This window comes from Mustelus asterias, chromosome 18 (genome assembly GCF_964213995.1).
Source record: "Mustelus asterias chromosome 18, sMusAst1.hap1.1, whole genome shotgun sequence".
Lineage (NCBI taxonomy): Eukaryota > Metazoa > Chordata > Chondrichthyes > Carcharhiniformes > Triakidae > Mustelus > Mustelus asterias.
Window position 1 is genome coordinate 2,187,889 of NC_135818.1, and position 26,421 is coordinate 2,214,309.

General features: G+C 43.9%; 1 protein-coding gene across 2 annotated transcripts in view; it reads left to right on the top strand.

The window, feature by feature from the left end:
- Positions 1 to 26,421, top strand: part of LOC144506912 (RNA-binding protein Nova-1) — a 267,644-nt gene that overhangs the window by 187,952 nt on the left and 53,271 nt on the right. For both annotated transcript variants that reach the window (XM_078233273.1, XM_078233274.1), the window contains one exon: positions 5,150 to 5,221. In XM_078233273.1, coding sequence (XP_078089399.1) covers positions 5,150 to 5,221 — 72 coding nt within the window. The remainder of the gene's footprint in view (positions 1 to 5,149; positions 5,222 to 26,421) is intronic.

A 26,421-nucleotide genomic window follows, 5' to 3' on the forward strand; every position in this document is an offset into this window, starting at 1 on the left:
TTGTCCTGGATGGTGTCAAGTTTCTTGAGTGTTGTTGGAGCTGCACCCAACTAGGCAAATGGGGAGCATTCCATCACACTCCTGACTTGTGCCTTGTAGATGGTGGACAGGCTTTGGGGAGTCAGGTGGTAAGTTAGGCGCTGCAGTATCCCTAGCCTCTGACGTTCTCTTGTAGCTATTGTGTTTATGTGGTGAGTCCAGTTGAGTTTCTGGTCAATGGTAACCCCAAGGATGTTGACAGTGGGTGATTCAGTGATGGTTACACCATTGAATGTCAAAGGGCACTGGTTAGAGTGTCTCTTATTGGTGATGGTCATTGCCTGGCATTTGTGTGGCGCAAATGTTACTTGCCACTAATCAGCCCAAGCCTGGATATTGTCCAGATCTTGTTGCATTTGAACATGGACTGCTTCAGTATCTGAGGAGTCGCAAATGGTGCTGAACATTGTGCAATCATCGGCGAACATTCCCACTTCTGACCTTACAATGGAGGGAAGGTCATTGATGAAGCAGCTGAAGATGGTTGGGCCTAGGACACTACCCTGAGAAACTCCTGCAGAGATGTTCTGGAGCTGAGATGACTGACCCTCCGCGGCCACAACCATCTTCAGATGTACCAAGTATGACTCCAACCAGTGGAGAGTTTGCCCATTGATTTTAGTTTTGTTAGGGCTCCCTGATGCCACACTCAGTCAAATGCAGTCTTGATGTCAAGGGCTGTCACTCTCACCTCACCTACAGAGACTTACAGAGATATCAGTAGATTAAATAAATGGGCAAAATGTAGCAAATGGATTTCAACATAGACAAGGGTGAGGTCCTCCGGTTTGGATCTAAAAAGAATAGAAGAGTACTTTTAAAATGTTGAAAACTTGATTCAGTGGAGGTCCAAAGACACTTTGGGTTTCATGAGCATAAATCAAGAAAATGTCATGAACAGGCAGAGAAAATGAATCAAAAATCAGAATCAAAAGTACTGATGAAATGCTGGCCTTTATATCTGGAAGGCTCGAAGACAAGGTGGTAGAATTTATATGACAACAGTACAAAGCCCTAGAATCATAGAATCCCAACAGTGCAGAAGGAGGCCATTCGGCCCATCGAGTCTACACCAACCACAATCCCACCCCATTCCCGTGACCCCACATATTTACCCTGCCAATCCCCTGACACTGGGGTCAATTTAGCATGGGCAATCAACCTAACCCGCGCATCTTTGGACTGTAGGAGGAAACTGGATCACCCGGAGGAAACCCACGCAGACACGGGGAGAATTTGCAAACTCCGCACAGACAGTGACCCGAGGCTGGAATCGAACCCGGGTCCTTGGCGCTGTGAGACAGCAGTGGATGGAAGTGTGCAGCAGTGAGAGCTGTACCTTCCTCCCACATTACTCGCAGCAGCATCTGCGAGTTTCACCCTCCATTTCTTGCATAGTCAAGAGAATTGCAACCTGTATCTCCGTCCAGAAGACTTATTTACAGGAAGGATATAACCCCTCGTTGTGTTCTATATCTCACTGCCCAGGCAGCTCACTGCTTGGTACAAGGCTCGGTAATAAAGCTGTGTTCACTGGACTGAAATTCTGCACAAGGAGATTACATTAGTCTTGTCAGCAAAATCTCCACGTTCATTGTTGATGCGAAACAGGAGGCAGATCAAACTAAGTTTAATTGGGTTATCCTACCAGGTAGCCTGGACCACCGGCTTCACCTTTGGGATCCTGTAGATACAGCCAGTATCAAAGTGGGCATTTCCATTTCTATACGCTGATCTTTGAAAGAAAGAATTGAAGTATTTGTTTCCTCCAACAGACCTTGGACTCCGGTCATTATGTTTTTCTTCCGGGGAAACTTAACTATTTTCATGAAACATTTATTATCTGAGTTTTGGTGTAATATCATCAGTGTGAAGAGAAAATTGATCTTTGACACGTTTTTAAGTTGCCAAATTTCAATGCTTAGGATCTCGACAGCACCAATCATATAATCCCTACAGAAAGAGGCCATTCGGCCCATCAAGTTTACACTGACTCTTACCCAGGCCCTATCCCCACAACCCCATATATTTGCCCCACTAATCCCCTTATCCAACACACCTTGGGACACTAAAGGGCAATTTAGCATGGCCAATCCACCTAACCTGCACATCTTTGGACTGTGGGAGGAAACCCACGCAGACACTGGATATGGGGAATGTGCAAACTCCACACAGATAGTCACCCAAGGCCGGAATCGAACCTGGGTCCATAGCGCTGTGAGGCAGCAGTGCTAACCACTGTGCCACCGTGCCGCCCAAACCATTTCAGGGGCCAGTTAAGAGTCAACCACATTGCTGTGGCTCTGAAGTCACATGTTGACCAGACCAGGTAAAAACGACAGATTTCCTTCCCTGAAGGACATTAGTGAACCAGATGGGTTTTGTAGCAATCGACAATGGTTTCATGTCATCATTTGACTTTTAATTCCAGACTTTTACTGAATTCAAATTTCACCATCTGCTGTCTGATTTGAACCCAGGTCCCCAGAGCATTACCCTGGGTCTCTGGATTACTAGTCCAGTGACAACATCACTCTGCCACTGCCTTCCCTTGTAAATAGTAAGTCAGAGGATCTTGCGCACAGTGTTGAGCCCTGGTGATTGGAGAGCTTTTGGCATGAGTCCGTCTCCCAGATTAGGGGAGCAATCGGTGGTTAGATGAATTGGCCGTGCTAAATTCTCCCTCAGTGTACCCGTCCAGACGCCCGAGTGTGGCGACTAGGGAATTTTCACAGTAACTTTGTTGCAGTGTTAATGTAAGCCTACTTGTGACACTAATAAATAAACTTTAAACATTGGGGCACAGGCATTGTCCATTTTTCTCCAGGGCTGTTTACAACAGATAAATCAGTCATTCTGGGAGCCCCCTGGACCATGTTGTCATTTTAATTTACTTTTGAGTAGAAATTTCCTATTTTAGTTGCATGTTTATATCTCATGTTAAAATTTGGGTCTGTGTTGAAGTCTGCCTCTACAGTTTGAAACCTTTTGCTGTAATAACTATTTTTCTTAATGCAAGGTGCATTTATTTCTTCCTTTGTTTTCAATATTCTCTCCTTTTTATTTAAATTATATTTCTCAATCTTCCCCTGTTCATTTTTCTTTTTCTATTTTCTTCTGTTCATTTTACGTGTAAGTAATGTAATACTGCATTCTGCACGCTCCTTTCCTTCTCTATGAACGGTATGCTTTGTCTGTATAGCGCGCAAGAAACAACTTTCCACTGTATACTAATCCATGTGACAATAATAAATCAAATCAAATAAGTGACGCTGAAATGGTTTCACTGCCTGTGTGGGACAGGCAAGAGAACAGTAGAGTCACTGATGCTGGGGTGACACGGTGGCACAGTGGTTAGCACTGCTGCCTCACAGCGTCAGGGACCTGGGCTCAAATTTGGCCTCGGGTCACTGCCTGTGTGGGGTTTGCACATTCTCCCCGTGTCTGTGTGGGTTTCCTCCGGATGCTCCAGTTTCCTCCCACACGGGCAGTGAAACCATGATTTGATTTATTATTGTCACATGTATTAGTATGCAGTGAAAAATATTGTTTCTTGCGCGCTATACAAAGCATGTCGAAAGATGTGCAGGTTACACAGATTGGCCATGCTAAATTGTCCCTTGGTGTCCCAGGGTGTGTTGGTCAGGGGGATTAGTGGGGTTATGGCCTGGGTGGGATGCTCTGTTGAAGGGAAGCTCTGGTGGAGCATTGATGCAGACTTGATGGGCTGAATGGCCTCCTTTTGCACTGTATGGATTCCACTCTATGATTATGGTCATGTTCTTCAGCTGTCTTTTTTTACCCTCCCTCCTATAAAAACAGCCCTGTCAACAGAGCAGCGTTAGCAGGTGAAACTCTGAATGCACAAATGCCTCTTTTTTGAAGTGGGTCTGTACACAAAGGTATTCGTGGAACACTTTTTTAACCTCCACCTGAATAGTGCACACACTGCATTGCATATTTGGTGTTTGGCTCTACCTCAGGCAAAGCAACCTGACTAATAAAAATGTGCAAGTCCTAGATGAGGGAATGTTGCCAGATGTAACATTTCACAATTTAAAATATATACAGTGTAGTGTAGGAGCGATTCAAGTAAATTTCTTTCCCATTATAGAGTTCACGAAATAGGAACTTTTTGCAGACAATCTTCCTTTAAACTTGTTGAATAATTTTTCTGCAATGCAAGAAAAACTGAACCAAAAGTGGCAAACAAAAAATAACTTGAATGCAGATTTCTGAAAAACCAGATAAACTGATGATGACATTTCTTCAAACTTAAACTGACTCTGAATTATGTAATAAAGTAGCAGGCATTCAATCCTGTTTTGAGTTTAAAATCTCAAAGATTATCCTGGAATATTGGTTTATTGATAATAAATTACTCCCTGACTCCACCTAATTTCTCATGAATCTGAATGTCTTCATTTGGCATGGCCTACTGATTTACAATTCATACCAAGTTTCAATGTATTTAATGATAATGTAAATCTTTTTTATTATGGAGTCATGTTTACGGGTTATTTTACATATAATCAACGTTAGACTCAGTACCAAGGGAAGTCTCAACAGGCTCATAAACAGTCCTGGCAGAGATGATATCCTAAATTTCCTGAACTGCCAGCATGGTACATATGACATTTACTTCGCATGTAAATTGATGTAAAATCTTTTATTGCAATTATGACTCCAGTACAGATTCAGAATATTACTTTTACTGAAATGTGGACAGAGAAATGTTGTTTAAACTTAAAGAATTTGATCAAAATTTATTCATGACGTTTGTTCACGCTCAAAAAGCTGTGTGATTGCTACAGTGGATAGCAATAATTGAAAATTATTGAAAATTGCACAACCCATTGAATCAACACAATGGCAGCAGAATTTAAAATATATTGATGTAAAATGTAATATTTCTCTGGGCGCCAGCTCTTCATCGTAAATCTCATCCATCCTTCATTGGCATGAAGTGGCTGTGGATAAATAATTATGGAAATAATGCCTAAAATATTAGCCAAAGTGAGCTGCCTTGGACTGTTTGGAATTTATTGCATGGGATTGTTCATATAAGGCTTAAGGTTGGTGATTTCCTCCTGAATTGCTTTATTCCCAGACATTGCCATCCTCCCCAACTACCACCAAGTCCTCTCCATCTGACCCCATGACCACCACCAGAGCCAACCAGGTACAGTATCATCTACCATCTACACCATACTTTCACAGGTATAAAGCACATTGTACAGCTACATTGGGAAGGAAGACCTTTCCTGGATTTGAATGTTTTGTAACAGGTACACTTGTTAACAACTAGTTTTAGAGTAGACAAAGCTGCTAATTCCACAGCAAAAATAATGATGCAGTTTATTAAAGAACATGCAGCAATGTCTTTGTTTTTGCTTTAACTGTTTAACTGTTTCTGGTGTGAACAGAAATGTGTATTTGTCCTGTACTTTATTTTTGTTTCCAGCTTTCTCTTCATTAACCATTTTGCCTTTTGCCAGAATAAGCCATCTTTCCGCTCAGCTGAATCTAACGTGAAGATGACTCTGCTAGTTATCTCAGCTAGATTAGTTACTTTTACTATTATGCATCTCCTGTGCCCTAGCTAAACATTTTGTAGATGACAGAGTGGACAAGTTCCAATGTGTTAATGATGAATTCACCAAGTGTTTGGTATTGTTCCAGAGTGAGGTAAGACCAGATATAAGCTTTATTGACAACATGTGTGTGTATGTGCGTGCAGCAGTGTTTTAGCAAGGTTTCAGAACCCAGGCGTCGATGAGTTTGGAAACAGCAGGCGTCCTTACACTTAAAGCTATTGAGATGAAATGACATTGGCTGATCACAATCCAACTGGAAGATTTAATTTAGCAATTCAGAAAATATTTTCAATCACATAATTTGACCCTTAATCCACAATCTTGGTTGCATAGATCCTTGGATGTAGTAGAGCACATGAAATGGAAATGTCACTCAGTGGCACCTAAAGGAGATTACTTTGTTGAGGTAAAAAAAGAGATCTTCAACAGAACAATACAAGGCTGCATTCTATTTGCTCAGTGCCTCAAAGTACCAAAAGCGATTTGAAACAAATAAAATTGAAAGATGTTCTGTTCTCAATGGGCTCAATTACACATTGATATCCTCCGTGGCCTCACCTATCCCTATCTTTGATATCCTCCAGCCCTACATACCTTCAGGATCACTGCACTCCTTCATTCCGAGCCTCTTGTGCACTCCTGATTTTAATCATTAGTGGATGTTCCTTCAGCTTTCCGGTCTCTAAGCTTTAGAGTTCCCTCCCCAAGTTTCTCTCCTTTAAAACATTCATTAAAGCGTACTTCCTTGTTGAAACTTTTTGTCATCTGTGTTAATAGCTCCTTAGGTCACTCGGTTTGTTTGATGGCACTCCGGTGAAGCACTTTGGGATTTTTATGACGTTCAAGGTGCCATATAAATACAAGTTGTTACCACAAAATGCAATCTAATGCGTGACCCTAAGAGCATAATATATAAAAGATCTGTGGTTTTGTTTTATTCTCAAAAGCAGCATTAATCCTCTTATTGTAGAACCTTTTGCAACAAGAGTGATCATGGAAAACACTATCTGAGTGCATATGCATGGTCTCGCTACTGTACTTTTACAATGTTTTGTTTTCCCCCTGATTGTCAAATGACCTAATTTCTGACGATGAATGTGTTTTACCATTTGTTGTTAATATCCATTATTAAAAATCCAAAACTAAGAAAATTACGTAAAATTGTACACTACTTATTAGACTAAAGTTTCTCTGTGCCATCCAGAAGAAATCCAAACCAACACTTCTCTAATATGACAATTATCCAAGTTTATTAGGCACTGCAATTTATGTTCTTGAGGTGAATGGGACTGAAAACCAAGTTGCTACAATATAATACAAAGTTATTTCTAATGCTTATCATGGTGTGGAATACATTTTGTTTTGTACAACTGTATCACAATATTACCAAATTTAGCCCTTAGTTTCAAATACTGACAAGGTCAAGCATTGTTCGCTAAAGTAACAGATGATTGAACAATAGCTGTGTCGCATTATACAAACTCACTCCAAGCGAGATGATGATAACATTGTTTAACATCTGTGAACTGTGCTGAAATATTATGTTGTGCACAAAATTGGAAGAGTAAAAATTTGAGATAACTACATTCTGCTGTGCGAAATATGATCATAGTCAATGATTCTATATTGTATGAAGATCTTCTGTTTCCTATGTAGGTGTACATATATATTTCATGAGTCAACCAAATTAGTTTCCAATGCTGAAGAAATTGAATTTGTTGATGTTCCCAAGCCAACAAGATATTAAAATGTACCTAAAGGACCAATAAAATTGATGTTTCTTAAAAGGTTTTGAAAAAGTTAACACAAACCAGTTTTCCTAAGCGTGTCAAAAGGCATTTTTATCTTGGTGCTTGGTCTCGGGCAGAAAATGGTGCTGAACTTGAAGCAATGTGCTGCTCTTTCTACTCTTTTAACCTACAGGCTGTTTGTCTTCATGAGCGGGCTCATGGTGGCAGAGGGTGGGTGGGGGGCATTTACATTTGCTAATCTCTGACCTTCATACCCACAGAAAGTGGGCTCCTTGACGTCATTCCGAAAAGCCTAATTTACCTTCTGCAAATTATTACTGTACTGTCACTAGTGGAAATAATGCATGCCCGCCCTTAAAAACAAAGCATCTAAATTCTGCATGCTATAAAGTGCTTTATCAAGTGCTTTGAATAGCAACAGTGTCACTATAACCAATGACTTTCCTTGGATCTATGTGGGAGTTTTTATCTGAATGATTAAATGTGTTTATCAGTTTCTAAAAGTGAAGATAAGCAAAGGGAGAAGGAGGCAGATGAACGCTGCAATATAAATTTTAATTGGGAATTAGAGTCAGAGCAGAACTTTCCCATGTAAAGTTTCACTTCCTAATCTTTTAAATCCCGTCCCAAATACAGACTTTTCACTATTCATAAACCACAATCGGTGTATTGTGTTGTGCACTTGGTGAGTGAGCAATCCCCTCACTCCTACATACAGATTACAATGCAAGAATCTAAAATATCTTTTAGGACTCTCCACGGTTGTGCAACTAGTCCCAGATTCCGTGTGGAAAGGGGTGACCTCAGACATTGTGATCACTGGGTCACCACTATTCATTTTAGTGTTCTTGGTTAGGGAGAGAAGAACAGGTACGACGCACACTTCTGATAACAGGCGTTTTACTGAAGGACGTGTTTGTGGATATCACATAAGACAGGGTCAGGTTTGGCTTGTCCAACAGTTTGATAATTGACACTATCAAGACTCACGTGAATGTTGCCCATTTTGGCAGGATGTTAGAAGGTGACTTCTGCCTATGAAATAAACCCCAACAGAACCAATGGAGAGGAGGAGAGAATGTCTAATTGCAGCCTTCTGTCGAGTGAAATGAAAAACGAGTTATTCCGACTGATCATCCTGCATTTCGTGTTGTATTCCTTGCATCATTTCATTTCACTTTTTTAAAAATAAGTGCCTTTACTACAGTGACAATCATCTTAAGATCTGAATGTCACCAACCATTGCAGCTTTCATTATTACGTTTGAGTGTACAACATGGATTTGTGCCTTACAATTCAAAATTATAGTACATTATGGTATAGAAATAATGCTTTAGTATTACAGTACTTGAGCATTGCTGAAAAAAAAGACCTGTTGAAGCTTTGTGCCTTGCATTCATCAGAACATTTCACAAGAATACCAGGAAAAGTGGAAAAAATTCTTCTGTATGAAGAATGGTTGGCATGTGGATTCTGATTGGTAGAGCTGTTGTCATGGGGAATGCATCAAATTATGGTGACTGACTGATAACTGCCAAGCATTGTTTGAAAATTAAACCAAGCAGCTTGATACTTAGTCCAGACATTGCCTTGGGGAGTGAACCAGTGAATGGCTGTCACTTATTTTGTTTAGCTGAAATAGGTGCAAAATGTGTAACTGTTCTTTCGGTCTGCAAAACACAGAACCCCATGTATTAATATATGTAGCTTCCACTAAACACCAATGCAGTAAACACCAATGTGAGCTCAACTGACAATCTTAAATTAGTCGTTAGCTTAATTTTTGCACAGAGAATTATTCAGCAGAATCCCATCTAATGTTGGACACTGTTTTGGGTTTTGCAAGCATGGGCTGGTTGGGTACGCTCCGTTTCTTGTCCTTTGCAGTGCCGGGGCAGTGCCAGGGTTTCCCTTATCAGTTGGGCTGATTCTTCTTGTGTGTGTGGGTGAATCCCCATGTCCATGGGGGGAGTTCCCCATGTCCTTGACGGGGTTCCTGTGTCCATGGTGGTCTCACAGTTCATGTTGGGGGGGGGGGAGGGGGTCGGGGGGGCGTTCCCTGCATTGCCTATTGGAGATGAGCACCCCAATCTCTGGTTTCCTGGCGATTGGGTTTTTTCACCCACCAACGTGATGGCGTGGGTCACACCCTCAGATTCATTCTACACAGAGTGCTGGATTATCTGGAGAGTAAAACCGGTTGTGTAGCCGGCGAGTTACACACAAGTTTTCTCACCTCATCCAGCACTCTGTGCAGAGAATGGAAAATTGCACTCCTCATGTCCAACATTAGATGTGATTCTGTGATTGGACAACACTTGCTATTAATCATCAATGACTAGGGGGCACAGGTTTAAGGTGCGAGGGGCAAGGTTTAAAGGAGATGTACGAGGCAGATTCTTTACACAGAGGGTGGTGGGTGCCTGGAACTCGCTGCCGGGGGAGGTAGTGGAAGTGGATACGATAGTGAGTTTTAAGGGGCATCTTGACAAATACATGAATAGGATGGGAATAGAGGGATATGGTTCCCTGAAGGGTAGGGGGTTTTGGTTCAGTTGGGCAGCATGATAGGTGCAGGCTTGTAGTGCCGAAGGGCCTGTTCCTGAGTGTAATTTTCTTTGTTCTTTGCTAAACAACCTTGAGTGTGTTATGAATTATACTGACAACCAATTAAAGATCATCAGTCGGGCTTGCAGTGTGGCTCAAATGCATTCACATACATGTGCTAGAAGATACATGTATTCACACGCAGGATTCTGTTCTTTGCAAACAGAAAGGACATGTCCACACATTGTATCTTTTCCAACAAAGCAAAAGCTTGAGGAACAGTCTTTCCCTGCTTCATTGCCTTGACCAGGGTTCACTTGTCTGGTTTCAGTTGAAACAAAAGCTTGGCAGTTAACTATTCTCTGGTACATTCTCCATGGCAACCCCTTTACTCATCAAAGCCCACTTGCCAACCTCTTCCCATGCAGTATAAATTGTTGTGTTCCCCTTTGAGACTTCATATTCTTGTAAATCTGTCCTGATGAGTGTAAAATTAAAAACTTTGACAGCATGGGTGGGATTTCATGGCCTCGTTCGAGTGAGACCTGAAATTCCCACCCAAAGTCAACGGACATTTCCGTTGTCCGCTCCCCGCCCGCTCCGAATCTGTGGTGGGCGGGGCAGTAGAATTCCGGCACATGTCTCTTGTTGCAGCAATATCCGGGGATATTGGAGACTTGCAGCTCCTTCGAACCGAGTGCTCATCTTATTTGGAAGAATGATGATCAAACTTGATGTATTTGTATTAATGGAAATTGTTTCCACAATTTCTAATGAATCGAGGTCAGATTTGGAGCATTACAGAGCTCTTCCCTCAAAACTTCAGCACTTCCATCATCCTCCCAGCTGAATTGCAGTTGTCCTTGTGACATCTTGGTGGTGCGTGCAGGCTGCTTCTGCTTTAAGTTCATTATTCTGTGATAAATAACATGCCTGACATTTGTTTGTAAGAGTAACAGTGATTAACATTCACATCAGTGTGTTGATAATCCATTTGCAGTACAGCAGTAAATTGGAAAGGGTTGGAGAAACGTAATCTCTGACCTGTCGACATACTTTATAGGTAAGTAGCATAGTGAGATTAGCCGACATGAACAATTTATCACCATTGTGTGCTGACCAAGATTAGGTTTATCTGAAGAAAGACCGAGACTGGAAGCATAATGTACACAATCTTAGAGTTAATAAGACTCAGAATAAGGCTTGCTTGTTGCCTAGGAAACAAATTGATTTTTGTTTTTTCCATTATCACTTTAAGGGCATCGTAGTGGGAAAACAATTTTTGGTCTTGAATGTAAAAAAAAGGCTTGACAGCACAGAGACCTGAATTATTGCACATTCGTTACTTAGAATGACTTTGACAAAAGAAAATGCTGATCAGTTTTTGTTAGCTGCACAACCGGGGCACACCCGGACTGTTGCATTTCTTCCAAACACTCATGTTTCATTAGCAGCAAAGTTATTAACTCCTAATTGAATTGATGTCCACCAAAACACTGCAATTCTGTAAAGTTTCAGTGCTGACTTTGTAAAAGAAAAAGCCAAAGTTTAAACTATATTGATCCTTCCTGTTAAGTAGAACTTATCTAATGAGTAACATAGAAACTAGAAGCAGGAGGAGGCCATTCGGCCCTTCGAGCCTGCTCCGCCATTCATTTTGATCATGGCTGATCATTGAATTCAATATCCTGATCCCGCCTTCCCCCCATATCCCTTGATCCCTTTAACCCCAAGAGCTAAATCTAATTTATTCTTGAAATCATGCAACATTTTGGCCTCAACTATATTCTGTGGTAGTGAATTCCACACATTCACCACCCTCTGAGTGAACAAAGAACAATACAGCACAGGAACAGGCCCTTCGGCCCTCCAAGCCCGCACCGCTCCCTGGTCCCAACGAGACCATTCTTTTGTATCCCTCCATTCCCACTCCGTTCATGTGGCTATCTAGATAAGTCTTAAACGTTCCCAGTGTGTCTGCCTCCACCACCTTGCGCATTCCAGGCCCCCACAACCCTCTGTGTAAAATACGTCCTTCTGATATCCGTGTTAAACCTCCCCCCCCCGCTCACCTTGAACCTATGACCCCTCGTGAACGTCACCACCGACCTGGGAAAAAACTTCCCACCGTTCATCCTATCTATGCCTTTCATAATTTCTTTCATAAATTTCACCTCACCTCAGTTCTAAAAGCTTTATCCCTTATTTGGAATTTGGAGGAATTTGTAAAATGCGTACTGGAAGGTTCTTTGAAACAGTATGTAGATAGCCCAACTAGAAAGGGGGCTATACTGGATCTAGTTCTGGGAAATGAGCCCAGTCAGGTCGTCAAAGTTTCGGTCGGGGAACATGTGGCAAATAGTGACCACAACTCTGTTAACTTTAGGATAGTAATGGACAAGGACGAGTGTTGTCCTAAGGGTAGGGTGCTAAATTGGGGAAAGGCTAACTATAGCCGGATTAGGCAGGAATTGGTGGCCGTTGATTGGGAGAGGCTGTTCGGGGGTAAGTCCACGTCTGGCATGTGGGAGTCTTTTAAGGAACAGTTGATAAGGCTGCAGGACAGGCATGTGCCTGTAAAAAGGAAGGATAGGAAAGGTAGGATTCGAGAGCCGTGGATAACCAGGGAAATTGAGGATCTGATCAAAAAGAAAAGAGAGGCGTACGTTAGGTCCAGGCAACTGAAAACAGATGGAGCTCTGGAGGAATACAGAGAGAGTAGGAAAGAACTCAAACGGGGAGTTAGAAGGGCAAAAAGAGGTCACGAGATGTTCTTGGCAGACAGGATTAAGGAGAATCCTAAGGCATTTTATTCATATGTTAGGAACAAAAGAGTTGTCAGGGAAAAAGTCGGACCTCTTAGGAACAAAGAAGGGGAATTATGCTTAGAACCCAAGGGAATAGGGAGATCCTAAATGAATACTTTGCATTGGTATTCACAAAGGAGAGGGACTTGTTGACTGGGAGTGTCTCAGAGGGAGGTGTTGACCCGTTAGAGAGAATCTCCATTACAAGGGAGGAAATGTTAGGTTTTTTAGGTAACATTAAAACTGACAAATCCCCAGGGCCTGATGGCATCTATCCTAGACTGCTCAGGGAGACAAGAGATGTAATTGCTGGGCCTCTGACGGAAAGCTTTGTCTCTTCATTGGACACAGGTGAGGTCCCTGAGGATTGGAGGATAGCGAATGTGGTACCGTTATTTAAGAAGGGTAGCAGGGATAAGGGATAACCCGGGTAATTATAGGCCAGTGAGCTTGACGTCCGTGGTAGGGAAGTTTTTGGAGAGGATTCTTAGAGACAGGATGTATGTGCATTTAGAACGGAACAATCTCATTAGTGACAGACAGCATGGTTTTGTAAGAGGGAGGTCGTGCCTTACAAATTTGGTGAAGTTTTTTGAGGAAGTGACGAAAACGGTTGACGAAGGAAGGGCCGTGGATGTCGTCTATATGGATTTCAGTAAGGCATTTGACAAAGTCCCTCATGGCAAGTTGGTTAAAAAGGTTAAGGCTCATGGGGTATAAGGAGAGGTGGCTAGATGGGTAGAAAACTGGCTTGGCCATAGGAGACAGAGGGTAGCAGTCGAAGGGTCTTTTTTTGGCTGGAGATCTGTGACCAGTGGTGTTCCGCAGGGCTCTGTACTGGGACCTCTGCTATTTGTGATATATATAAATGATTTGGAAGAAGGTGTAACTGGTGTTATCAGCAAGTTTGTGGATGACACGAAGATGGCTGGACTTGCGGATAGCGATGAACATTGTCGGACAATACAGCAGGATATAGATAGGCTGGAAAATTGGGCGGAGAAATGGCAGATGGAATTTAATCCAGATAAATGCGAAGTGATGCATTTGGAAGAACTAATGTAGGGGGGAGTTATACAATAAATGGCATAGCCATCAAGAGTATAGAAACACAGAGGGACCTAGGTGTACAAGTCCACAAATCCTTGAAGGTGGCAGCACAGGTGGAGAAGGTGGTGAAGAAGGCATATGGTATGCTTGCCTTTATAGGACGGGGTATAGAGTATAAAAGCTGGAGTCTGATGTTGCAGCTGTATAGAACGCTGGTTAGGCCACATTTGGAGTACTGCGTCCAGTTCTGGTCGCCGCACTACCAGAAGGACGTGGAGGCTTTAGAGAGAGTGCAGAGAACGTTTACCAGGATGTTGCCTGGTATGGAGGGTCTTAGCTATGAGGAGAGATTGGGTAAACTGGGCTTGTACTCCCTGGAATGATGGAGAATGAGGGGAGACCTAATAGAGGTGTACAAAATTATGAAGGGTATCGATAGGGTGAATAGTGGGAAGCTTTTTCCCAGGTCAGAGGTGACGATCACGAGGGGTCACGGGCTCAAGGTGAGAGGGGCGAGGTATAACTCAGATATCAGAGGGACGTTTTTTACACAGAGAGTGGTGGGGGCCTGGAATGCGTTGCCAAGTAGGGTGGTGGAGGCAGACACGCTGGCATCGTTTAAGACTTACCTGGCTAGTCACATGAGTAGTCTGGGAATGGAGAGATACAAACGAGTGGTCTAGTTGGACCAATGAGCGGCACAGGCTTGGAGGGCCGAAGGGCCTGTTTCCTGTGCTGTACTATTCTTTGTTCTTTATCCTCAAACTATGACCCCTAGTTCTAGACTCCCCCACCATTGGGAACATTCTTTCTGAATCTATCCTGTCCAACCCTGTTAGAATTTTATAAGTTTCTATGAGATCCCCTCTCACTCTTCTAAACTCCAGTGAATATAATCCTAGCCAATTTAGTCTCTCCTCATGTGACACATCTGCCATCCCAGGAATCAGCCTGGTAAACCTTTGCTGTACTCCCTCTTCCTTCCTCAGATAAGGACACCAAAACTGGAGAAGCTCCGGATCTTCAGTGAACTTGCACTATTTTCATGGCACATCTATGTCACAGCAGGGCTTGTAAGAGAGAAAGAAAGAGGAAATAATGGTGTAAGTGACCTGTTAATCATACTGCTCCATATTTTCCTGGGCAGCTGTCGTTATCTTTGCCAAAAGAAGTTGTAAGATAATTTATTGTAGCGCCGACCCCCATTAAAATCAAAGACTTAACTAGTTTCCATGCTATTGGCCGCTTACACTGAAGACATTATGGCCTAAATAGCCTGGCAGTCGAAAGATCTATTGTTCCAAGTTGGGTTTAAGCTCCCTGTTGTTAAAAATATTGCAGTTCCAAAGGTTAAACAACTAAAATCTTTGAGTATCTATTCCCTGCACCTGGAGTTTTCAATTTTAATATTATTGCGTCATTTGTCCATTCCATTTATGACATCATTTTCAGAAATTAAAGGGACGCTTCTCTGCTTTCCCATTGAGTTTGACCTCACAAGTCCACAAACACAACAAAATATTATTTTTCTATCCTAATTTGCATATTAACCAGTATTGTTTCAGTTGACTTTCTGCCTCTGGGTATGTTTGATTTTGTATCGTAATCAGTGAGGACCTATATATTAATCTTTTCAGCATCATCGCACTAAATATGTGATTGCAATCACATGTTGGATAAATTTATTATGTTGAATTACTTTACGCAAGTTGCTATCAAATAAACTGTATTCAATCCATGTAAAGACTCGCTTTTTGAAGAAACAATGTGAACTCTTTCCCCCCCAAACCCCCTCCTTTCATACCAAATCTCTTTTCTATGTCAATGCCTTGGGGAATCTGCAGAGTTGATTTTTTTCTTATAACTCTTATCAGGAGACACGGACCGGGGTTTTCTGGTCTCGCCCACCATGGGAATCCTCGCTGGCGGAATGGAAAACTTGACGGATCAGGAAAAGGTCTGTTGACCAGAGGCAGGAATTTCCAGTCGTGTGGAAGCGGAAAATTCCGGACAGGAATTTGAGCCCGAATATCAATAGACCTCTTACCAGGAGTCTGCAATCCGGAGAAGGGAAGGGAAACCTTCATTTTCACACTGTCCAAATTTGCTTCATAGTATCATCATAGAACTCCAACAGTGCAGAAGGAGGCCGTTCGGCCTTCAAGTCTTCACCAACTCTCTGACAGATTATCTTACCTAGGCCCTCTCCCTGGCCCTATTCCGTAATGTGGAGATGCCAGCGTTGGACTGGGGTAAACACAGTAAGAAGTTTAACAACACCAGGTTAAAGTCCAACAGGTTTATTTGGTAGCAAAAGCCACACAAGCTTTCGGAGCTCCTTATGCCATGTTTGTGAACAGAATTCCCACTCACCTGAAGAAGGGGCTTGGAGCTCCGAAAGCTTGTGTGGCTTTTGCTACCAAATAAACCTGTTGGACTTTAACCTGGTGTTGTTAAACTTCTTACTGCCTATTCCGTAACCCCACACATTTACCATGGAAAATCCACCTAACCTACACATCTTTAGACTGCTGGAGGAAACCGGAGCAGACACTGGGAGAAGGGAGGAGATATGAGGCCAAATTTTCTACGGGGGTGGAGGCATGTTTCAGTGCATGAATTACCACACTTTTGAATTTTTTTTGGAGGAAAATTGATTTTCTATCGTATTCCCAATCCTGCACAATTTCCCTCTGGCCTTTTTGCAGATTAGGAATGCCTCCTATGTAAGACGCAATCCCACCCTGCGAGATCACGTTCCACATTTTTAAATGCGGGGCGGGAGGGAAGTGAAAGTCAGATTTCTTCCCGCACACCATTTTCACCTGGTGGTGTGGTGATAAGGAAAACCATTCAAACCACACCAGGCTTGAGAGTTGCTGAAGAAAATGGAAAGCCTGCAGAGGAGTCGGGAACATTCTGAAAAGTAAGTGTAAAATGTTTTGGCACATTCAAACATCACTATTAGATGCTCTATCGTAATGTACATTTGTTTTTAATGCAGTGATACATCATAGGTTCTGTCCGAATGCAGGGAACCCGGTTCGATTCCCGGCTTGGGTCACTCTCTGTGTGGAGTCTGCATGTTCTCCCCGTGTCTGCGTGGGTTTCCTCCGGGTGCTCCGGTTTCCTCCCACAGTCCGAAAAACATGCTGGTTAGATGCATTGGCCGTGCTAAATTCTCCCTGAGTGTACCCGAACAGGCGCCGGAGTGTGACGACTAGGAGATTTTCACAGTAACTTCATTGCAGTGTTAATGTAAACCTACTTGTGACACTAATAAATAAACCTAAACTTAAAACTTAAAAACTTTACAGATAAGTTCCCTTCCATTGACCAGCATTGAGCACATACATTACAGTATTTTTCCAATGGAAAAAGTCCCATAATGTATCAAAACAAGTCCTCTAATGTTTGTGTGCTTTGATTTAATTGGACTGTCAGATCTAACTGGTTAAAAAAAATTGTTTCTCAAGTTTAAAAAAATGGTCTACACCTGCTCCTCCTGTATTGATTTGCAGGTACTCTTGCTCTGAAATGGAAATGAATATCTGTTCTGTCCGTGGAGCTGCAGGGTTTTGTTATGATCGCTGTTTCATAAGGAATGCTTGGCTGCATTTCAAATACTTCAGGTCAGCAGATGGTCTTATTGACCTAAGAATTATTGAAAATCTTATAAACCTATAATAACAGATTATGCCTTTGATGGTGTTTCTTTGTTTACAAACCCAATGGATATTTAAACGGCAAGATGAATTGGAAACAAAGATTGTCAGGTAAAATAGTAACTGAACAATGGGCTGCATTTGAAGAGCTGATAGTTCGGGCACAATCAAAGTATATTCCCACTAAGGGAGAAGACAGGACAAACAAATCCAGAGCTCCCTGAATGATGAAAGAGATCACGATTAAGATAAAGAGGAAATAGTATGCTTATGACAGTGTATAATACAATGAGAACCAGGCTGAAAATAGAAGGTTCAGAGGGGAAAGGAAAAAGCAAATAAGAGATCAGAGAATATGAGAAGACACTGGCAGGTAGCATAATAGAGAATCCCAAAGATTTCTATTGTAAAAGGATGGTAAAATGTGGAGTAGGACCAAAAAGAGGATTTGCTCCTGGAGGTTGGGGGATTGCTAAGGTATTAAATTAATACTTTGGGGGGAATCTTACCAAAAAATTGTAGAATGGTGGATCCGGCGAGGAAAATGGCGTATTTCTCTTCGGACCTTACTGCACCCTGCCACAAATAAAAGGTGGCCGTGTTTCATGCCATCATGTAGGGCGGCATGGACTCAACATGCCAACACTTTGGCTGCACTGAGGTCAAAGTGCCAGGTTTAAAGGGTACCCCGATCAGACCAAACAATGACCAGGGGGCATTCTGTGGCTGGAACTCCAGACTGCCATTCACTGAAATATTCATGGTATCGATGGCATGTAGCCAAGTAAGCATCTTACACACGTGCAAGTAAAAAGAAAAAGAAATCATGCATTTATACCACGCCTCTCACAACCTCAGCATGACCCTGAGTTTTACAGCCAATCGCATACTTCTGGGTCAGGTGGAGAAATGCATCAGCAGCATATGTAAGCACAGCAATGAGCCAATCAGCAGGTAATTTGTTTTATTAACATTGGTTGAAGGGTAAATATCGGCCAGGACACAGAGGAGAATCCCCTTGCTCTATTCTGATCGTGTTGTGGGAGCTCTCACCCAGGCGGGCAGGCAGGGCTTTGTTTTAATCCCGATAGTACCACACTCCCTCAGGGAGTGAGTTGCCAGCCGAGTTTGTGTTCAAGTCTCTGAGAAGATGGCCTGAGCTTCCAGCCTGTGGGTACAGTGCGCGAATGATAAATTGAGAAGTAAAATGCGTATGCTGCTTTTGAATAAATGTATGAAACAACTTGGTTAAAAACCTTTAAAATCAATAATCACACAACTGAACTAAACAGATCTTACAATGCAGTCCTTGTAAATATATTTACTCGACACCTTTTTCAATATAGATAATGATTCAAATAAAGGATGTTTGATTTTAAATACTAAATTGTCCCAGTATCTGAATTTTGGGCACAGTGCTATAGGTACAAACAGCAATACTTTTATTGAGACACACGGTCTACGAAACAATATTGCCCTATTTGGCCGCACTTTACCCACACTTTTAATCGAGATCTGTACACACAAAAACATAGAAACTAGAAGCAGGAGTAGGCCATTCGGCCCTTTGAGCCTACTCCACCATTTTTGAAATCACACGCTGGTAATAGAACAAAGAACAATACAGCACAGGAACAGGCCCTTCGGCCCTCCAAGCCTGCACCGATCATGTGTTCCTAACTAGACTATCCGTTTGTATCCCTCTATTCCCAGTCTGTTCATGTGGCTATCTAGATAAGTCTTAAATGATCCTAGCATGTATGCCTCAACCACCTTGCTTGGTAGTGCATTCCAGGCCCCCACCACCCTCTGTGTAAAATATGTCCCCCGCATATCTGTATTGAACCTTGCCCCCCTTACCTTGAACTTGTAATGTGCAATCCCTCCCTTTCATGTCATGTTTGGAATGTACACAATTCCTTCTTTTGTGAAAGAAAAAGGTTTCCTCGAAAATTTTAGTTAAAAAAATTATACATACCTTTAAACATTTGTCAGTTTTCCTGTGTTGATGCAAAATGAAATAGAATGGGAACATTATTATGTTGCTCTGTCATTTCAGGGTCAGAGTGAACTACGTGTTTCTTGCTGGGTTGACCTCAGTGTGATTTAAGACCCACAAACATTACATTCAGAGTGATTGTGCTCCCATTCGGCAATGGTTGGCACTACTGAATGCAGCTAAATTGTGTTGTAACTTTAGGATCCCAACTCAAGCTCCCCATTCAAGAACCCTGTGCTTGGCAGCTCATTGTGGCAAGTGCCAATGTTAGTCCAGCCATATCTGTTAGCTAGCCCTGGGCTGAGAGAGGATAGTAAGAAGTTTAACAACACCAGGTTAAAGTCCTACAAGTTTATTTGGTAGCAAAAACCACAAGCTTTCGGAGCCTTAAGCTCCTTCTTCAGGTGAGTGACAATTCTGTTCACAAACAGGGCATATAAAGACACAAACTCAATTTGCAGAATAATGGTTGAGATATCTCGTTAACCTGTCTTAATGCTTTCTCCACTCACATTGTTTGTACCTTTAAGACTTGATTAGCTGTAAGTATTCGCATTCCAACCATTATTCTGTAAATTGAGTTTGTGTCTTTATATGCCCTGTTTGTGAACAGAATTCTCACTCACCTGAAGAAGGAGCTTTAGGCTCCGAAAGCTTGTGGCTTTTGCTACCAAATAAACCTGTAGGACTTTAACCAGGTGTTGTTAAACTTCTTACCGTGTTTACCCCAGTCCAACGCCGGCATCTCCACATCCTGAGAGAGGATCCCATGGCTACACCATCTATTTAGGCATACATAGTGTTATTGAAACTGAATTCGACTGCATGAGTTGCCAAGTTCCTAAGTTCAATGAGTAGAGACTCAAGGCAGAATTCTCCCATCCTGCTCTTGGTTGGTGGGCGAGAGCAGGGAATCTCGCAGGAGCCAAAAAATTGGAAACCGTCATCATAAAATGACGCTGCAATTCTCCTGATGGCGGGGTTGGTCTTCCCGTTGGCTGGTGGCGTGAATTCCGTTTGTATTCATTAACACTTCTTGAATGCTCATTAACACAGCCGCCTACCAGCATCTTAGCAAGCCTTTCAATCTTCCTGCGGGAAATCAAGGTCGAAAACCAGAATGAGTGGCTCACAATGGGAGGCAGGGGGGCAAGGAGGTGGATGAGGATGATCAACAATGGAAGGCAGAGGGAAGACAGAGGTGAGGGAAACTGGACCTCAACAAGGCGGCATGGAAAGCTCACAGCAACGGGATCAAAGGGACACCACATGAATTACTGGAAGGGGCTACACATAGATGGCAGAGTATGTGCTGGGGGCTGTTAGTGTGGTGGCATATTAAGGATGGTTCACATGAGCACTAAACAGGTCAGGGCTGCAGTACTTTGTGAAGGTTACTATTGTCCATAGTCCTCTTTGGAAATGGAAACTATATCGAGACTCCTGTTTTAGTTCTGGCGCTGGAAGACAGGAGTCAGAGAGTGCAAACATTCCTACTGAGAAATGGGGAGGAGTCACAGATGACTGGCAGTGGAGGGGCTATGTGGATCTCAGTCTGAAGTCAGAGCGATGGGAACAGTGCAGAAGAGCAATGACCATGCAGCAGGAGCAATCATTGAGAGCGTGGTGTACCCCAGCTGTAGAGAGGGGCAGCGCTATGTGCTTTATTGGAACAATGCGCAGTTTGGTGCACAGGACTGTTCTATAGTCGATATCCCTGGGTGTAGTGAGCTCTGTACCGGGCTGTGTAGGGTGTTGTGATGGTCACCAGTGACACCTCCAGCCTGTAGATAGAGATTGCATAAAATAGTGAGTGTGGGTGTAAAGCTTTCATTAGTGATGGTGCACACGGCCTCTAGATAGCGTGGGTTCAGGTCTGCACGTGGCACGGGCACCTTGCAGGCATTAGGCTCAAGGGCATGGAGGGGCAGCAGTCGGAATGCCCACCACCATAACAACAGGGTCCAGCATTGAGGAGGGAGGATAAACAGTAACAGGTGGCATCTCTACCTGTACAATGTGAGGCTCCAGGTAAATCACAGACACACTGACTGTAAGGGACCGAGCGTTAAACTCCATCCTGTAATCCAGGTGCAATACAACCATCTCAAGACTCAGACAGTGTGGTATCCTCCAAACGCAGAACTCCCAGTCCGTTATGTCTGGGAGGACTATGACAAAGTGTGGACCATGAAATTGGGCTGAGGGAATCCTTTTTGGAATGGATATTCACTTGTTGGTGCTGCTACAGCACACAGGGTCCAGGTCAGTTACACAGGACCCAGAGTCTGTTGCCCAGGAAACAAGAGCAAGCCAGATTTTAGCGCCTTGAAAGGGATTGGCACAACTCAATAGCCTCATGTCAGAATTTCCAAAGTTCCAGAGTGGAAGGCAGGAATGCAACCTTGGAGAGCGAAGGCTGTAGTGAAGGGGGCACAACCGCATCAATTCTGCCATCCTATCAGTGAAGAGGAGTTGCGGGTTAACAATGAATGCCATTCATCAGTGGCCTAATGGATTCCATTTATTTACCGTCAGCAAAAGAATGCTCATAGTTACGCCAAGTCAGTGAGTGGAGTTCAGAGCCACATTGGTTCATTGATGTAATTCACAAATTCTCAGCCTCCCCCGCAGGGCTCCTGATGTCACACCTTTGGAATGGAATGCTTCTAACCTCTGTGTGAGCTAATGTCCCTGCGGTAAGGTCGCATGATGAACAGTGTGATCTAAGCTGCCAGAGCTTAGCTGCCCAACTTCTCCCATAGCTCTCTCGTTCACATCTTTCTTCTCAGCACCTGTTAACCATTCTGGGTCTTCAGTGTAACTTTTCAGAGAGGAGGCAAATGGGATAATGTTTCCAGTGATTCAGGGAGCTTTTCTCAATCCTCATCCGCTGCAGGAGGTAAAGGAGGAAAAGACGTTGGTGCCCACACCTCCACTCGGAGCACTGCCTGGGGCACTTGGGGTGAATGTGAGTATCAAGATGAGGCTCAGGAGCAGAGACCCAATCAGCAGAGATGACTCACCACACCCAGGATCAATTCTCCACAATTGTCTACAAATGAGTGAGAGGCACGACAGGACAAAGCTGGGATTGTCCAAAGATCTGGTCCGCCACATATGCCACGTGCTTCGAGAAAACCTGATGCCATGTGAGTTTGGAGACTTTCCCCTGCCAGTTGCCCTGAAGGTGATGCCAGCACTGAATGTCTTTGCCTCTGTGTCTTCCCAGCGAGCCACCCGAGACCTGTGCAGCATTTTACAGTCAGCAACACGTCGCTGCATTCAGGAGGTGACCAATGCCCTTTACAGGTGGGCCCATCATTATGGAAACTTTGCCCTGGACGAGGATAGCCAGATTCAGAGATTCACTTTGCAGCTATCAGAGAGTTCCCAAGAACAGGAAGCAATAGACTGCACCTGTGTGGCTGTATGAGCTTCCTACTGTTAGCCCTTGATGTTCATTAACTGCAAAGGCTTCCATTCTGTCAACGTGCAGTTGGCACGTAACTATCAGAAGCCAATCCTGCGCATGTGCGCATGGTTCCCTGGGAGTTGCCATGACTCCTACATCCTCAGTCACTCCCAGGTGCCTGGAACCTTCGAGGGGCCAGAATGTGTGCTGGTTGCTGGGGGGAATAAGGGCTACACAGCAACTAAATAGCTTCAGCTCATCCACTACAACTGTCCTTTTGTAATTTTAAGGACATGCAGACCAGCACAGGGCTCTCATCCTAAAGTGCCCCTCCTGGATTGGAACACCATCAGTTAGGAAACCCGGATACACGGGGAGTCGGATAGCTGAGGAACCTTCCTCAGCCATTGTCATCCCACGAGCACTAAGGGTTAAGAACTCAACTATCATACACTGCTAAAGAGAATTGCACAATTCTCCCTGGCAATGCAGTGTGTAACAAGATACACTAAGGGTGACATTACATCAATGTTCATCTTAAAAGCAGACATTCTGAGTGTGAGGGAGGCTCAACCTCAGAATAACAGGATTGCAAAGTCCCAAACCAAAATGCTTTCATCTGACCATTACATTTACACACCTCTGGAATATTTTACAAAAAGTGCAATTTACTCTCACTGACAGAGCGCCCATGACCCTGAGGTGACATCAAAACTTTTTAACTCTCCTAATCGACCACTGCACCTTGGTGCAGCCGCCACACCTGCAGCAGAGGGAGGGGTTGCCTGCTCAATGCTCTGTCCTGATGCCTGTGATGAACCTGGCCAACATTCTCTGGTGCCTGACCCTGGAGGGTGCCAGCCACATTAGGGTCTCCTCCTCAGGGACAGAAACACCCTCGCCAGCTGGCACTGCTGGAGTGGGCGTGGGCACAGGCAGAGGGGACTCTGAGCGGCTGCACACGGAGTGTTCTGAGTGGAGGCTCCTGGGATGTCTGGCTGATGTCCATCCTCCCTGTGGGTGCCAGAGGGCCCTGGCCTGACACCTGTAGGAGATGGGGCATCTGGAAGGAGGTTAAGGTACCGGGTCCACATGTGGCGTACATCCTATTGATGTCCACCAGAGTGTGTGTCCGTGGGGTGCAGAACCGAGGACCAATCTGGTAGGAAATGTTAGACCGAGGTCTCCACAGTGTTTGCCAACCTTCCCATGGTGGCCATCAGGCACTCGCGTGTCGAAGTAATGACATCAGACGCGATGCAGATGGATCCCTCCATCATTTGCTCTTGCCTGTTGAGTAACTGTCGCATCTCTACCCGATATCCACTGCCTCCCTTTCCATTTCCCCCAGTGACCTGCCAGCCACTTCCTGAGATGCATCGTCTTTTTAAAAATTCATTTGTGGGACATGGGCATCGCTGGCTGGCCAGCATTTATTGCCCATCCCTAGTTGCCCAGGGGCAATTGAGAGTCAACCACATCGCTGTGGCTCTGGAGTCACAAGTAGGCCAGACCAGGTAAGGATGGCAGATTTCCTTCCTTAAAGTGAACCAAATGCGTTTTTCTGACAATCGACAATGGTTTCATGGTCATCAGTCGATTCTTAATTCCAGATTTTTTTTATTGAATTCAAATTCCACCATCTGCCGTGGCAAGATTCGAACCCGGGTCCTCGGAACATTAGCTGAGTTTCTGGATAAATAGTCTAGTGATAATGCCACTAGGCCATCACCTCCTCTGACTAAGACCGAGCAGATAGTTGGTCTCCAGCAGCCCTCCGAGTGCCAGAGGCCTGGACTGTCCCACTGCTGCAGCGATGTGTCAATGAGGTGTTCTCCAGAAAGTGACCCCGGGTCTAGCATTGAACCACGCCCCACAGAGGTGTTTGTCCCTGCGCTGGTGGAGATTGAGCGCTGTGATGGTTCTTCCTGCGCCCCCTCATACTCAGACGCGCTCCGGGGAACGGGGATGGGGGGCTCGCAGAGCTGCTAGTCTGGCTAGCTGGCTGTGGTCAGAATACAAATGGACTTTCTAGTGCATGAGCAGAAGCTGTTTCTGAGTACACAGCACTCGGTGTGAATTGCAGGATTGGTTGAAGTGATGGCACTGAGATCCGTATTGGGGTTGTCGTGAGTTGTCAAACTCTGCATCGCCATAGCAACGATCCCTGTCCTCATTGTCAAGCTCTGCTGCAGCCTCCTTGAACTCAGTGAGGCCGGTGATTTCTGCCGTCTCTCACCCAGTCTGGGTCTCACTTGTTGGGTCCAAGTTTGGCCTGTATGAAGAGAAAAGAAAGACATTTGATCGAAGGGGATGGAGCAGAGGTTGGGTGAGGTGTGTGTGTATCCCCTGTGTTGGGTGAAGTGTGTGTGTATCCCCTGTGTTGGGTGAGGTGTGTGTGTATCCCCTGTGTTGGGTGAAGTGTGTGTGTATCCCCTGTGTTGGGTGAAGTGTGTGTGTATCCCCTGTGTTGGGTGAGGTGTGTGTGTATCCCCTGTGTTGGGTGAGGTGTGTGTGTATCCCCTGTGTTGGGTGAGGTGTGTGTGTATCCCCTGTGAGTGGTGAGCCCTCCCCAGAAGAGACAGAGAATGGAGTGCGAGCAAGAAGACGGATGGGATGGGGGTGTTGTGAATGTTTTGTTGTGTCCCCCGAGTGTGTGAGTCCATGAGGAGAGGAGTTGTCTTGAGTACATTAGGCCATGCTGAGAGTTTGATAGTGGAGGGAGCAGAGGGAGGACTGACCCTGGCAGAGTGGATGAAATCATCCAACTGCTTCCTGCACTGGATGGTCATTCTGTGGTCACGAAAGGTGCTATGTAAATGCAAATCTTTTCTTCAAATAGCCCGAGCATGGAGGAATGCATGAAATGAAAGAAAAACAAATTCTATTTGAAAAGCAGACATGCATGATGATGTGTTACTGGCCACTGTGTGGCCAACAATTTCAATAAAACAAACAGCAAAGCTGTCAATAAAACCTGATTTGTCTTTCATCTTGTTTAAATTATGGTACAGATAGATCTCTGAAACATGCTCAGTTTTTAATATTCAGATTCCACATTCAGTTACCGATAGAATAATCATAAATACTCGCGTCAATTCTCCTCTTCCAGAACTGCTTCATCTGTAGTCTGAGAGTGCGACATCCTTTATTTGTCCTTCACAGCTACCTAATCGACACATCTGAGGTGATTCAGTTCTGCTGATTAAAGCCTTTGTGTCTTTGATTTTGATCGTTTCCTACAAATCATATCTCAAATAGTTTTAATTAAAGGCTTGCATGAAGGCTGGAGCTCCTCAGTCAGTCGGTGCGGTGAACCTTACGCCGTGACTCGGTCCAAACATTACAAATGCAGTTCACCATGCCCGTTGCTCTGCTGCATTATTTTAAATTATATATAGCGTACAAACGGGATCCAAAGCTGAATTTAAATTAACTCTATCTTGGTACGTAGTGGGGTAGTGAGGTGTGACGAGGTTTCTCACTGACTACAATGAACAAAAGATACGTTTGAACACAGATCATAGCCCCTTTCACAACGCACCACTGGA